This window comes from Geotrypetes seraphini, chromosome 19 (assembly GCF_902459505.1).
Source record: "Geotrypetes seraphini chromosome 19, aGeoSer1.1, whole genome shotgun sequence".
In the NCBI taxonomy this organism is placed as follows: domain Eukaryota; kingdom Metazoa; phylum Chordata; class Amphibia; order Gymnophiona; family Dermophiidae; genus Geotrypetes; species Geotrypetes seraphini.
Window position 1 is genome coordinate 32361672 of NC_047102.1, and position 16705 is coordinate 32378376.

The window sequence follows — 16705 nt, forward strand, 5'->3', positions numbered from 1 at the left end:
GACTACAGGGTGAAACTGAAAGAAGCTAAGAGAGAGATACGTCTGGCGAAAGCACAGGCGGAAGAACAAATGGCTAAAAACGTAAAAAAGGGAGACAAAATTTTTTTCAGATATATTAGTGAAAAGAGGAAGATGAAAAATGGAATTGCTAAATTAAAAGATGCTGGGAATCGATATGTGGAGAGTGATGAGGAAAATGCAAATGTGCTAAACAAATACTTTTGTTCTGTGTTCACAGAAGAAAATCCTGGAGGAGGACCGAGATTGTCTGGCAAAGTTACAGTAGAAAATGGAGTAGATTCTGCGCCGTTCACGGAGGAGAGTGTTTATGAGCAACTTGAAAAACTGAACACATGGACAGCGAAGAACTCCAGAGAGATTTAAACCAGCTAGAGAAGTGGGCGGAAAAGTGGCAGATGAAATTTAATATAGAAAAATGCAAAGTGATGCACCTGGGCAGGAAAAATAAGGAACATGAATATAAAATGTTAGGTGTGACATTGGGCAAGAGCGAACAAGAAAGGGACCTTGGGAGTACTGATAGACAGGACCCTAAAGCCGTCGGCTCAATGCGCAGTGGCGGCAAAGAAAGCAAACAGGATGTTGGGCATGATAAAGAAGGGAATCACAAGTAGATCGGCGGACGTCATAATGCCGCTTAACAGAGCAATGGTCAGACCACACTTGGAGTACTGTATCCAACATTGGTCTCCCTACATAAAGAAGGATATAACCCTGCTGAAGACGATACCAAGATTTGTAACAGAGTAGACACCGAAGAGGGAGTGGAAAATATGAAAAAGGACCTGCAAAAGTTAGAGGAATGGTCTAATGCCTGGCAACTAAAATTCAATGCAAAGAAATGCAGAGTAATGCATTTGGGGATTAATAATCGGAAGGAACCGTATATGCTGGGAGGAGAGAAGCTGATATGCACGGACGGGGAGAGGGACCTTGGGGTGTTAGTGTCCGAAGATCTAAAGGCGAAAAAACAGTGTGACAAGGCGGTGGCTGCTGCCAGAAGGAAGAAGGTGTTGATGCCCTTGTACAGGTCGATGGTGAGGCCCCACTTGGAGTATTGTGTTCAGTTTTGGAGACCGTATCCGGCGAAGAACGTAAGAAGACTTGAAGCGGTCCAGAGGAGGGCGACGAAAATGATAGGAGGCTTGTGCCAGAAGACGTATGAGGAGAGACTGGAAGCCCTGAATATGTATACCCTAGAAGAAAGGAGGGACAGGGGAGATACGATTCAGAGAAAGGAAAATGGTAAAACCAGGGGACATAATTTGAGGTTGAGGGGTGGTAGATTCATAACATAAGAACATAAGCAATGCCTCCGCTGGCTCAGACCTGGGGTCCATCATGCCCAGCAGCCCGCTCACGCGACGGCCCAACAGGTCCAGTGTTGTCACAATTTAGTACATATTATAAAGCAGCATTAACACTCCTGACATATTTCCTGAATAACAAGTTTTTTATTTCCTTTTGGAAAGTTCTATAATCTGATACTGCAAGTAGAATTCTAGTAATGTCAGGGTCCAATTTTGCTGCCTGAAATGACAATAGATCTTCCAATATTCTCTATTGTTTTAAGTCCTTAATCGAAGGGTAGGTAAATGGGTTCTGGACTCTCCTTGATCTGGTCATGTTTTTCAGGATGAAACATCCAAATCATAAGCCCACTCTAGTCCTGCCCAAACCACACCTCCAACATGCCCCCTTCAGATTTAGATGCACTGCAGACAACCACACAGAAATCCATCTCCAAAATACATTTTGAAAATAATGAATCAGAAGGTTTGGCGAGCAATACATCCATCTGCCCCTTTATGCCACATTTTGGATGTTTTTCTTTTTTGTAAATGATCCCCATAGTGGGCATAAAACTCAGTAGGCACTAAATTGTGATAAGCTTGCAAAACTATGAAGGAAATAGGTTTAGAGTTAATATCTAAAATGCCCCCTACCAAAATGAAACCCTTCTTCCAGTTGAGTTCTGAAAAAGAGGTTTTAAGATAATATCTTCCTGCAAAGAAGGAAATGATGTCTTCTGAAAGCCATGTAAGAAGTGGGGAGTGCAAGAAAGACATGAAAATATCTCCATTTAATAAAAGAGTTTTTAAGCTGCCTGTGGTATTCCTTGTTTAAGACCACTGTATCTTACAATGCCATCAGTGCTATATTAACAGCAACACTGTGCTCTCTTTAACTTCTCTTTCTCTATTTCTTTACAGCTTGGAGGATGTGGAATCCTGGGTGTTGGAATTTGGCTGGCAGTAACTCAAGGAAATTTTGCCACATTGTCTTCCTCCTTCCCGTCCTTGTCTGCTGCCAACCTACTGATTGCCACTGGCACCATCATTATGATTGTGGGTTTCCTGGGCTGTGTGGGGGCCATCAGAGAAAACAAGTGCCTCCTACTGAGTGTGAGTATGATATTTTGGATAAAAGAGAGATCAACAGGCATCAGTGCCAACATGATGACTGGATGATTTCTTCAAGTTTGCTAGCAAAGTTCATTGGCAGATTTAGGACCTAACCTATAATCTATTTGGGTTTTCAGGATTTCTCCAATGAATATGCATGAGATTATTTCCAAGCACTGTCCATTTTATGCATATTCATTGTGGAAATTCTGAAAACCTTACTTGGCAAGGGCTGAGGTTGGTCAACCCCCTGCTATAAAATGTAACCCCACGCCACTGGTCTTCTGGCATTTTGTGGCCTATTCATGAATCTGAAGTAAGGTGCAAATATGAATAGCCCCCACAAATGAAATCAGGATGTGTGGTAAATTATTTATTTATTCAATTTTCAAAATACAAATCAAGATTTACTTGTACAGAAAGCTTTAAGTCAAGAAAATAAAAACCACAACATTATAAATTCAGGGATACCAATTAACTTAAATCAGCTCAAGTCCACAAAAGATCCAAAATGTAATTTATAAACGGAAAAAAGCAAAGAAATATTATTAAAGAAAATAATGCAAGTCAGCTGGTAAGGACATCTTAAATATTCTATACACCTCCATTCTTTTCCCTCTCTAGCCGAGAAAGAGAAAGGAAAGTTGTCAACTGGTAAGGCTCAAAGAAAACATATTTTTGGGAATTATATTGTATAACGCATTTACATGGATATCGCAGGAAAAAAGTTGCTCCAAGAGCTATAATTCCCGGTTTTAACATAAGAAACTCTTTTCTTCGCCGTTGTGTGTCCCTGGCTAAATCTGGGAACATTTGTATTTTGAGTCCCATAAATTCTTTTGCTTTATTTTTAAAGAAAAGTCTCAAAATCCAATTCTTATCCAATGTTAAAGCTAAAGTTGCCACTAATGTTGCAGGAGTAGCCATTTCTTTATCTGATAGTTCCAGTAATGCCGATACATCTATTGGTCCATGGCTATCTTCCTGTTGCTGAATTTGATTTTTCTTGGGAAGGTAGTACACCTGTGTAAATGGAGGTAATGAACCCTCAGGAACTTCTAATATTTCCGTCAGGTATCGTTTTAACATCTCTCGCGGAGTAATTGTTGTAATTCGTGGAAAATTAATCAGTCTGATATTGTTGACTCTTGAAAAATTTTCAAATGTTTCAATCTTCCTTCTTAAGTTTACATTGTCCTTAATTAAAGTCTCTTGAAGCTGTTTGGAAGATTTTAATTCATTTTTGATACTGTCTAAAGATGTATTTGAGTCAGCAATATCTTGTTTTATTAAGGAAATTTCTTTTTCTTGGTCTTTCATTTTCCCCTCCACTTGCACTTGTTGGACATTAATTGTTTTCGCCATATTTGCCACCAGGTCCCACAAGGCATCTAAGGTAACTTCTTGGGGCTTAACTATGGTAGGAATTTGTAAATGAGTATTCAAAAGTTTGTGCTCACCATTCGACCGCTCTCCTCCACTTCCCTCTGCTTGAGTAGGTCCAGTTTCAGTTGTTACAGCACTCCCGACCATATTCAGGCTCTCCTGCAAAACCTGTGTGCCTGAATCGGCTTCCTCAACACAGCTCCGCGCAGCCTCTAGGGGAGAGCTCATCCCGACTTCCGGTGAGCTCTCGACCCCTGGGGAGCTGGTTGCACGGGGGTGCAGAGGAGGAGGTCTTACGTCGGGGCTCAGAGTGGTCTCAAGACTTCGGTGAGACACCTCCGTTCCGTTCCCACGGGGTGTCTCTAACTGCAGTCCCGACGTCATCATGGTGCCCTGGAATCGCCGAAACAGCGCTTCTATGTTGCCGGAGGTAGGTGTTCCGGAGCGCAGGGAGGCCCCACCGGAGCTCTTTCCCCTTCTTTTCGGCATTTTGAGGAAAGAAAGACTAAACAAAACAGCTCAAAAGAGCTCAGAATCTTCAGCAGTAGCGTCTGTTCGGCGACCTGCTTCAGCGGCTTGCATCCGCGGCCATCTTGGATCAGGATGTGTGGTAAATAACGTTTTTCATGTCAAACGCTGACCAGATCTTTGTGAATCAGACACTTTTAGTACAGACTGCAACCTTTATATCTATCATCAGCTCTTGAGAAACACTTTTGAGCTGCTTTCTCCAATGCAGAAAGCTGTCCTTGAAGATGGAATGCTAATTGCTAACCACTGAGCTATCTGTTCTATATAACTTCAAAGTAATTAACTGATTTGCCCCTTTCAATTATATTTCTGCATTATATTAAAACACATGCTATTATCATAATTAAATCAGCAATTCAGGTTAAACTAAAAGAAAGATTGGTTTCTTGAAATTGCTGGTGCACATGTACTGTGAACTGCATGGAACTTGTAGGGCTTGCAGTCTTGCTTGCTTTAAGGATCAAGTATACAGTATCTTAGCAGACAGTGTATCCAAATGCATATATCATGCGATAGTGAACCTTACTCCTACGGCAGGTATCTTAGTAGGGGGGCAATGTCTCCAAATCAATTAGTTTTGCACATAACATGACAGTAATGAACCTCATTCTTAAGTTATGTGGAGTATAATCTTAGTGCCAAAGAGAGTTTCCTCCTCGAGTTCATGAGATGTAGTATAAATAGATAACCAATGCAGGTGTGTCTATCCATTTCTGCATCTAGGTCAAACTCCTCATATTGAATTAAGAACATAAGAACCTAAGCAGTGCCTCTGCTGGGTCAAACCAGAGGTCCATCATGCCCAGCAGTCCGCTCACGCGGCGGCCCATCAGGTCCAGGACCTGTATAGTGCAGGTCCTCAATATCTCTTATCTCTCCTTATACTCCTCCTTGGGAATTCCTTTCATCGAGCAAGCTTCTCCTATCTGTACCCTTTTCTTCTACTGCCAACTCCAAACTTTGTTCCTTCTCTTTTGCTGCACCTTACACGTAGAACAGACTGCCTGAGTCAGTACGTAAAGCTGCATCCCTGGCAGTATTCAAATCCAGGCTAAAAGCCCACTTTTTCAAGATTGCTTTTAACTCCTAGCCCCCGCTTGCTTGTAAAGTACCCATGCTTGAGAAACTTCCTGACCCCCTTTTTGTCTGTTTGATTAGATTGTAAGCTCTACTGAGCAGGGATTGTCTCTTGAATATTTTAATGTACAGCAGCGCTATAGAAATGATAAGGAGTAGTAGCTTTTTGCAATGTCATAAATGAAAGTTTTTTTTCATCCTTCTTCATTGTTGGGTTTTGCCAGATTCATGTGACCTGGATTAGCCACTGTAAAAACAAGATACTGGGCTAGATGGACCATTGGTTTGACCCAGTATAGCTATTTTTATTTTCTTAGAATGATCATATCTTTTTATTTATTGTAAGTCTAATAATTTAAAAGTGCCCATAGGGCCATAGTGAACCCTTGTGCAGGTTTTTCTCACACCCCGAGGTGATTTTTACCTTAGCAGTTTCAAGTTTATTTAAAATTTCTTATACCGCCTAATCAAACTTCTAGGCGGTGTACAAAAATAATACAATATAATAAACAGAAAAGATACCATAAAATCAGATTAAAAATTAACAGTGCAAGACAATACCAGGGTATGTTAGTACATGACATCCAGACTTACTTCAAACAAATGGGAGATGGGCAAGAACTACAATCGTAGGAGAAAAGAGCACAGAGAAGGGAAGAAAGATAGGTTAGGGAAAAAAAACAGAAGAGCATTGTTTTAGTGCTTAGAAGGACAGTTGTTGTCCAACTGCATCCTGGAACAAGAAGGTTTTTAGCTTAGATTTGAATTGGCTTAGTGCGGACTCTACGTGTAAGTAATTGGGCAACAAATTCCAGAGGGAGGGTGCGGTGACAGCGAAATTATTGAATCTCAAGGTGTTGATTAACTTTAAGGACGGTACGCTGAGAAAATTCTGTGACATAGAACGAAGTGATTGGATGGGCTATTAGAAGTCTATCAATGAATTCTGGCTGGTTACTCAAACTGATTTTAAAGGTTAGAAGTAGGATTTATGAATTTTTCTCTGTGTGTCATTGTATGCCTTGGCATGTGGCCATAAAAAAATTTGCAAGAGTGCTCATGCGCTAATCCTGTATTAACCGGTTAGTGCATGGTAATGTAGCTGCGCAGGAGCTCTCAGACATGCCCCCGCCAACAAAAATTTTAAAATATGTTTTAGGCTCAATTGCTTACTGCAGCTTAGGAAAAGGGCTCCTTAGCACGCATTAAGGGCTGGATTCTGCAAACACCACCAACAAAAATGCAGCCATTCGCATGTCAATCATGCCAAGGCGCCCTTTGCAGAATCGTAGCAACTGTTAAACACAGGCACCAGTAATGTAGGCCAGGATTTTCCATGCCTATATTACCGGTGGCTATGTTTGACAAGAATCACATCTACAGAGGCGCATAGCGGTGCCTAAGATGATTTCTGGCGTAAACCATGCTTACTTTGACCTTAGACATTGTAAGGCGCCTCTGTAGACACAATTGCAGCGTCCTTTCTTAGGCACCTACATTTTTTAAATGACTTTTATTTACTGCGCCGATTAACACCAATCCAAATAGTTAAGTTAGGCAATGGGAGGACGCCTACCATTGCCTAACCTATGGTGCCATTTATAGAATAAGGCCCTAATTTTGTTATTATGCACTAAATGCTAACAAGCCCATGTTGTACCTATGAGCATGTGCAAGCTAAACTTTAGTAAAAGGGCCTTTAGGGATTCTTTGAAACATACAATTTGACAATTATATATGTGCCTGTAAAGTGCCTTATATATTTGGTAGTGCTATATAAATTAGAATCAAAATAATTGCCTATCCATGTTCTTTTAATGTTTTTCAAACAGTATGAGCTAAGCATAACAGTACTCTGCCACAAAGAGATGAGTTTTTAGCAGTCGCCTAAAAAGTACAGCATTTTAAAATAATATTTAGCTACATATTGGAAAAGACCGAAGATCCATCAAGTGCAACAGTGACCCACCCATGTCCCAAATACCTAGTTAGATCCAAACTCAGGGCCCAGGGGCCACATGCAGCCTGCCAGGTACTATTTTGAGGCCCTGGGTATGTTTATCATAATCACAAAAGTAAAATTAGTAGATGACAGCAGATAAAGACCCGAATGGTCCATCCAGTCTGCCCAACCTGATTCAATTTAATTTTTTTTTTTTTTTTTCTTCTTAGCTATTTCTGGGCAAGAATCCAAAGCTTTACCCGGTACAGTTTCTTGATCATATGTCTCTTTAGCTATAAATGGCAATATTATTATTAAGACTTAGCCAAAAGGAAAGATTTATAAACTATAAAGAGTTTTGCCTCAAATAAAATTGTCATTTCTTTAATAAGACATTAATTATTTTTTTTGGCGGCCCACCAAGTACCTACAATCCAAAATGTGGCCCTGCAAAGGGTTTGAGTTTGAGACCACTAATCAAACAAATCATTATGGCTTAATAGGTGCATGGCTATAAGACTCCAATGGCTTCCAAATTTTAGTAAATTTTTTTCGAGCGTTAAATCTCTCTGCAGCAACACGCTCCCACCAAGTTATGTATTCCACCCTAGAAGCATCCTTCCGGTGTTGCAGTTTGATTTTAATAGCCAAATTGATCAAAATTCTTAGTAATTTTGATTTATTATCAGATATTGACTGCTTAAGCCCAAAATGGCCCAATACTATGACATTTAATGTGAGTGATTCCTTAATATTCAACAAAGTACTGATCCGATACACGTAACCAATAATCACTTATTTGATCACAGAATATAATAAATGAATTAGAGCCCACTAGAGATAGCAAAGAATGTACCATGCCCAGCTGTACATCACGACAGTTTGTTTTTAGTGTATTTTGTATGCTATTCTGTTCTTCACCTAGATTTGTGGATAGGTGAGTTATAAATAATTTTAAATAAATAAATTAGCCCTTAAGCCTGCAGTATTTTGTGATTTTTAGAGAGCTCACAATTTCCAGTACAAGAATGGGATATGGACCTGGGTCCCCTACACCGAATACTAGGCTACTGAAGTTTCAGTTTATTTGATATACTGCAAATACAACCACAGTTAGTCTAAGCGGTTTACAATAATAATATATTAAAAACAAAAATTAAAAAGACATAACAAGAGAGGCAATAAACAAAAACAAAAATACAACCAACATATAAACAAAAATAAGTACAAGGAGGATAAAGAAAGGGAAGGTTAAAATAAAAACAAAAAAGTTGGGGAAGGGAAAGAGTGCAACAAAAGGGAAGGGAAATCACAGTGAAATTCTGCCCAAACAATTAACGACATAAGCTAAGAAGTCAAGAAGAAAGGGTGATCCATAGCATGAGTAAAGTAAGGAAAACGTCAAGAGCGGAAAGCCAAAGAAAAATAGTATGACATCAATTGCGCCTTAAAAGTCGCAAAAGATTTTTTGATGCGGAGGTCGTAGGGTAAGGAATTCCAAAGGGTGGGAGCCATAACGGAGAAAGAGGAATTCCTATGAAAATCGAGAAATAATTACCGAAATGAAGGGACAATCAGTAACTGTTGCTGAGATGAACGTAATGTTCTTTGTGGTAAATATGGGACCAGAAAACTGTATAGGAAAGAAGGAAGACCAGTAAATAGGATTTGATGAGTGAGAATGTTGTATTTGAAAGGAATACGATAAGACACCGGAAGAATATATTCTGATTTTAAGAACATAAGAATTGCTGTTGTTGGGTCAGACCAGTGGTCCATCGTGCCCAGCAGTCTGCTCACACGGCAGCCCTTGGTCAAAGACCAGCGCCCTAACTGCGTAAGCTCTGGTTCAGCAGGAACTTGTCTAACTTTGTCTTGAATCCCTGGACGGTGTTTTCCTCTACGAAAGACTCCGGTAGGGTGTTCCAGTTTTCTACCACTTCCTTACGTTCGTACGGAATCTATCCCCTTTCAACTTTAGAGAGTGCCCTCTTGTTCTCCCTACCTTGGAGAGGGTGAACAACCTGTCCTTATCTACTAAGTCTATCCCCTTCAGTACCTTGAATGTTTCGATCATGTCCCCTCTCAATCTCCTCTGTTCGAGGGAGAAGAGGCCCAGTTTCTCTAATCTTTCGCTGTACGGCAGCTCCTTCAGCTCCTTCAGCCCCTTAACCATCTTAGTCGCTCTTCTCTGGACCCTTTCGAGTAGTACCGTGCCCTTCTTCATGTACGGCGACCAGTGCTGAACGCAGTACTCCAGGTGAGGGTGTACCATGGCCTGGTACAGCGGCATGATAACCTTCTCTGATCTGTTCGTGATCCCCTTCTTTATCATTCCTAGCATTCTGTTTGCCTTTTTGCTGCTGCCGCACATTATGTGGACAGCTTCATCGACTTGTCGATCAGAACTCCCAAGTCCCTTTCCTGGGAGGTCTCTCCAAGTACCGCCCCGGACATCCTGTATTCATGCATGAGTTTTTGTTAACTACATGCATCACTTTACACTTATCCACGTTGAACCTCATCTGCCATGTTGATGCCCATTCCTCGAGCCTGATTATGTCACGTTGCAGATCTTCACTAATCTGAATAACTTCATATTGTCTGCAAATTTAACATGATCTTTCGCAAATTTAACGTTATCGAACTTAGAACAGTGGTTCAGTTGTTGCTATAAGATGAATATCTATTACAGTATATCTGCTGTTATAGAGCCTGGTATGTACTGACACTTTCACCTCTTAAAAGGGGTGGGAGATGATCAGTGACTGCTGGGAGATTAAGAGGGGGTCATGCCTTCATCCCTCCAATAGTCATCTGGTCAGTTTGGACACCTTTTTAGCACTTAGTCATTATTGAAACAGGTCGAGACAAAAATGTCCTGTTTTTTGGGCCTGGATGTTTTCTCGATATTCCATTATTGCAGAAAAATGTCCAAATCGTAAACCCGTCCTAGCCCTGGCCAAAACACGCATCCAACATACCTCTTTGCGATTTAGACAACCTGAAAAGAAAAAAAAAAAAAGTCCCAAATATGTGTTTTGAAAATTTCAATTTGGATCTTTTTCCAAGAAAAATGTCCATGTCCCACTTTATGCCATTTTATGGAGGGAGGGAGAGAGAGGGTTGTGTTGGAACTTGGAAGGGAGAGGAACGCATTGGGACACCGAAGGTAGAGCAGGACACCTGTTTGTAAGTATGAGTCTGACGTAAGTTGGATGTTTGTAAAACGGGGACTGTCTGTATAGTAAGTTAAGTTTCTCACAAGTATGTTTGGTGCAACTGCAGGAGAATCTGGGCTCCTAGATGCCATTACAGAAAATGGGATCTGTACTAAAATCGCACAAGTTAGTGGTAAATTAATCTGTCTTAATGGTAGCCCATATTGATTAAAGGTTTTCTTTCTGACTTATAATTTTATTGTCAATCAGTGCCTTTCTGCATTCTCACTAGCTACAGCTCTGTAGTCCCACTGCGAATGCCTGGTATTTCTTCCCTTTCTCATAAATGTAGTAAAACAACTCTCAGTGTGCGCTGAGATTAATCTTTTTTTATTGAGTTCTGCATGAAGGGTTTTGCTCTGGAATGCTTGTTTTTGCTAAACACATAAATCTTCATTAGACATATGGCACCCAGAGGCATCAGCAGTGCTGCAAGAAGCTTCTCTTTATTCTCTATTGCTATGAAGGAAAAGGTCTGCACAGAAAGGACAGAGGGGTCAATATTCACAGGGATTTAAACAGAAGGACAGGCTCCTAGATGTTTAAATCACTTGATCAGGGTTAACTGCGGAAATTCAGGGGCACTTAATCTGTGGTTAGCACCTAAGCTGAAAATGTCTAATTAGTGGGCTGTCGGAGTCAGCACTTATGCAGTTAAGTAACGATATTTAAAACTTGACTGCATAAAGCAAATTCCTGTCTTTATGTGGTTCACCTTATGCAGATAAGTGTAGAATATTGCTCTAAACCGCATGTGTGTTACTCGGCATGTATGCCTGGATATTTAATGCTGGTGCTTGGACGTGGTCTGGCTCTATAAGGAACTCTCCTACCCCTTATTTGTCCTGTCAGTCTGTCCAAACTAGATTGTAAGCTCTTTAGAGCAGGGACTGTCTATTACATATCAAATGTACAATGCTGAGTACGCCTTTCAGTGCTATAGAAATGTTAAATAGTAGTACAGTGGTGCCTCACACAACGAACTTAATTGGTTCCAGGAGCAAGTTTGTTATGCGAAAAGTTCGTTATGTGAAACGCTTTTTCCCATAACAATACATGTTAAAAAAAATAATTCGTTCTGTAGCATAAAATATGCTAAGATGACATAAAAAAAGATAAATTTATCTTGTTAGAGCTGGTGTTAGACACAACTGGGGACTGCAAAGTCCAGGCAGAGGCTTACGGCTCTCTTTGACCAGGGGGGACAGTTGCCCTAGTTGCACTACCCTAACCCTATTCCTGCTATGTGTGACTGTGGTATTCTGTTAGCATGATATTTCTGTGTAGCATTCTATAATAATTTGGCTTATTCAATTTTCTTGATAGTAGAGGGGATATATGTGAAGGGGAGGGGAGACAGGGGTTTTGTTGATCCTTGCTGTGTATTATAATCACCCCCCACATACTCCCCAATACCTTTTTAATCATCCCCCCTCGGTACCTTTTTTAATTCCTCCCATCTTTCCCAGCCAGTGGCGTACAGGCCAGAAGCGCAGAGATCAGAAGCAATTCCTCTGCACGCCTGTGTGGGCCCATGCCGATCTCCGAATGGCTGCAGTTAGTTCTTGTGAGTCCCGCGAGAGCTGACTGCAGCCATTCAGAGATCAGCGCAGGCCCAGGCAGTAGCACAGAAGGCTTGCTCTTGATCTCTGCGCTTCTGGCTGGGAAATTTGCTAGACCACCAGTTACGAGTGAGCGGGTGAGATTAAAGTTGCAGCAGTGGTGGCTTTTTTAAAAAAATATGTGGCGGCGGGGGGAGGTTTAAAAATATGCGGTGGCGGCAGAGGCTTAAAAATATGCAGCAGCGGCGGCAGGGGGGTTTAAAATATGTAGCGCCACTGCACAGGGAGCCAGGCGGAGAGAGGGCAGTTAAGGATGCAGCTCGGGCGACTTCGTTGTGTGAAACGAAGTTTGTTGTGGGAAGTAAGACCTGAAGTTCGTTGTGCGCAGCGTTCGCTGTGCGAGGCGTCCGTTATGCGAGGCACCACTGTAATAGTATTGAATAGGGATAAGGCTGGTGGTGGCAAAAAAAAAAAAAAACCCACTGATCTCTTTGGGCTGAATATTTACCCCAGATTTTATACTGTACAGTATGACAAAGATTTATATACATAAGTTAATTTGCTGGGTGTCGGAGCTAGGTGGTAAAATTGCTGCTTAGATGGTCAGACATGCAGAGTTTTGCTCTGATGTTGGCCAGCCATGTAGTCCAGAACAGTAGAGTATTCTACCACAGAGGAGAATAAAGTTCTGGTTTTCTTTTCATCAAGGTCTGTGAGATTAACTGTGTTGGGTAGGTGATGCCCTTGAAAATATAACAGAAAAACCCAAAATGGAATAAACCAACACTCTTACTAGATAGTCTCCTGGGGTTTACTAAATTGAAAAAAGGCTTCTCAGAAATCCACGCCAAAGATCATTGCAATCTCAAAGGCTTAATTGTGGATGGGGGTTTCATTCAATTATCCTGAAAAACCTTCAGAATAACTAAATAGCATGTTTGAATTGCTATCTTTTAAAAAAAAAAGTATTTTAATCACATTTTTCAATGCTAATGTGTCCCCAAATGAAATACTAATTTTTTTTTTCAAAATTATAATCAAATATAACAAAATATTCATGTGCAAAAAATATATAAATCAAAAAAGCACTTAACATATATAAAGCATGTGCAGGGCAAAACAGATCCCATCGGATCTGTGGGTCTGAGAGTTAATATACTGCATGAGTGAGAAATCATGTGTCAGAACAAAAGAAAAACAACACATACTTTATATAAGCTAACATGCATTACATGGAGTGTTCATCTTAATATTAATGAGCTACTTGTAATGCATTTGCATAGGATTTTTGGTGGCTGCTACTGCAATCGGTAAAAGCCTCTGAGAACCTTTTTTTTGCATCAGAGGCTGAACTAACTTGCAAGTAAGACTGGCTACAACTAGTACTTGCATAGTGAGCTTTTGAACCTCAGTGGAAGGCAAGTGGGGCTTTGTCTAGCCTTGGATAACTTCTGCTCATTGAGGGCTCGATGCTGAAAAGCTACAACCAGTCTTACTTTCAAGTTAGCTCAGCCTGCAATGTACAAAAGGTTCTTAGGGGCTTTTACCAATCACAGTAGCAGCCACCAAGAATCCTATGCAAATGCATTACAAGGAGCTCATTAGTATTAAAATAAGCACTCCATGTAAGAACATAAGAAGTTGCCTCCACTGGGTCAGACCAGAGGTCCATCTCGCCCAGCGGTCCGCTCCCACGGCGGCCCATCAGGTCTGTGACCTGTGAAGTGGTTTCTGAATATTTCCATAACCTACCTCTAGTTCTATTTTTAACCTACCACCTACCTATGCACAAGGAACGCTTACCTCTTACAGTGTAAACTTTCCCGCTGTAATTGACTTTCCTGGTAGGAGCAATTTGCTTGAATTTTAAATTCTGATATGCATGTGTTGTGTGCATGTATTTGTATTGTGTTTATTTATTATTCGCTTTTTACAAAGCAAACCAAACATAAAATACCAACAAACATAAAATCATACAAAAAAGCAATCAAAAGCAAAACATCCAGCACAAGGCATTTAACTTCAACCATAGCCAATGATGACAAAAATCACCCTCACTACCCCAGAACAGTCACACCTTCTTCAACCGTACTTCATTTTACAGAACAGGTGATGTTTTAACAATTTTTTTAAAATATCATCAAATTCCCTTGTTGCTGTATATATTGCGGAAGCTTGTTCCATTCCTCAGTACCTGCGCAGGAAAACACTCCCGCCCTTATCGTTTGCAATCTAATCTCCTTTCTAGTTGGGACTGTTAAGTCCTAATGTCCAGAAGAACGCAACTTGGGGATAATACGAAAGACATTCAATTAGGTATTTGGGGCTAAGTAGACTAAAAACAGCAACTTATATTTGACTCTAAAATTCATCTTAAGCCAATACAGCTTAATATACATGTCAGATACATGTTCGCCTTTTGTTAGTCTAAACAATGTCCTAAATCATTGAGTTTTGTATTACCCGAAAGCATCTGAAAACCTGGCTTTTCTCCAAAATGTAAAGCTATCTATTTAAAATGTAAAGCTAGCTATCCTCTTCATAACCTCTAATTTCTTATTATGTCCTTCCCTCATTGAATTTACCTGTAAACCGTGACGAGTTCTATCTTTATGGAGATGATGCAGTATACAAACTTAAAGTTTAGTTTAGTTTACCTATAGAGCATGCAATATGGTAGAGGGTACGTCCAACAAGATGATGTTGCAGTAATTGGACATCATGAGGATGTATTTATAATCACTCCAGGAGAGATAGGGATACAAATTATGCAACATCTGTAATTTAAATACTTTTTCTTAACAACTTCTGACACATTCTACTTAAACAATAGCTGCGAGTCGATAATAACTCCCAAATAATATATTTCAGAAGCAAATTCTATTTCTGAATCCAACAATTTAACCAAAGTTAAAAGATCATTTTGAGAGAGTCTATACAAGATCATCATATTTGTCTTGCCAATGTTCAACCATAGCCTGTTAGCATCTAGCCACTCTTTTATACTAACCATGATTTAATTCAAAAGCATAACCGCCATAGTAAGTGAATCTTCCATAGGCAAGAACAACTGTATATCATCCGCATAAAATCTGTATGACACATTAAGAATGTCTAGCAGCTTAGACCAAGATACAAACTGAACAGAATGGCAGAGATGGCCAATCTCTGCGGGATCCCAGTTGTTAGTTTACATAACGATGACCGTATTCTGTTTACAATGACTTCTTGTGTCCAATCATAAAAAAACGATCTAACGAAACTAACGCAACACAACCCCATTCAATCCACACTTACTCAGTCTAGTTAATAAAATCTCATGATCCAAGGTGTCAAAAGCAGCGGATATATCAAGACAAACCATTATATATTCTCTTCTGTGGTCAAAACCACACCTAAGTCAAAACCACATCCAATAGCGAGACTAAAACCTCTCAGTACTGTGATACTTTCGAAAAGCAAACTGATGACTATCCAAGATGTTGTTCTGTTCTATATGATGTTCCATTTGCACATAAACCAATTTCTCTACTGTTTTTGCTAACAAAGGCAACACTGCAACTGGTCAGAAATTCTTTATCTGGATAACATAAAGAGGGATTTAGCACAGCTTGACAAATGATCCAGAATTTGGCAACTAAGATTTTATGCTATAAAAATTGCCAGGCCATGCATTTGGGCTACAAAAACCCGAGGGAGTGATATAGTTTAGAGGTGAAATACTTTTGTTCCCAAAATAGGAGTGGAACTTGGGTGTGATCATATGTGATGATCTTAAGGTGGCCAAACAGATAGAAAAGGTGATGGCAAAAGCAAGAAGGATGTCTTGGTGCATAGGGAGATAAATACCTCCTGTTGAGACCTCATTTAGAATATTGTGTTCCGTTTTGGAGACCATAACGTTTTGAAAATATAAATAGGATAGATTCAGTCCAGAGGATGGCTACTAAAATGGTCAGTGACCTTTGAGGAAGTGATGGAGATAGACTGAATCTGAATTTTAGTAAAACTTTGAAGTACACAGGATTTCTAAGGGAGAGGAAGTGATAGTAGGTGGCATGGTTGAGCAGACTAGATACGCCATATGGTATATATCTGCCTTCATCTTTCTATGATTCAGCTGGTATGCCTTGTGATACCTGATGGCTAAAATATTTGTGTTTTAAGTTGAGAGGTGGATGAGGAAGGGGCTTTGGGCTCTAGTTCATTCAAAATTGGTTGTCTGGCTATGCTTCTGGAGTACTGTGTCCAGTACTGGTCGCCGCACCTCAAGAAGGACATGGCGATACTAGAGGGAGTACAGAGAAGAGCGACTAAACTGATAAAGGGAATGGAAAATCTCCCATATACCGACAGATTAAAACAGCTAGGACTTTTCTCCCTGGAAAAGCGGAGACTTAGAGGAGACATGATAGAAACCTTCAAGATCCTGAAAGGCATAGAAAAAGTAGACAGGGACAGATTTTTCAAATTAAGGGGCACCACAAGTACAAGGGGGCACTCGGAGAAACTGAAAGGGGACAGGTTTAGAACAAACGCTAGGAAGTTCTTCTTCACTCA

At 40.3% G+C, this 16705-nt stretch overlaps 2 protein-coding genes across 2 annotated transcripts in view; one reads left to right on the forward strand and one right to left on the reverse strand.

The window, feature by feature from the left end:
- TSPAN4 (tetraspanin 4) overlaps positions 1–16705 on the forward strand; it is a 355015-nt gene that overhangs the window by 239188 nt on the left and 99122 nt on the right. The window contains exon 2 of the mRNA XM_033928280.1: positions 2235–2426. Within this exon, the coding sequence (XP_033784171.1) occupies positions 2235–2426 (192 nt within the window). The remainder of the gene's footprint in view (positions 1–2234; positions 2427–16705) is intronic.
- Positions 1–16705, reverse strand: part of LOC117352133 — a 1164809-nt gene that overhangs the window by 19291 nt on the left and 1128813 nt on the right. The window lies entirely within an intron of this gene.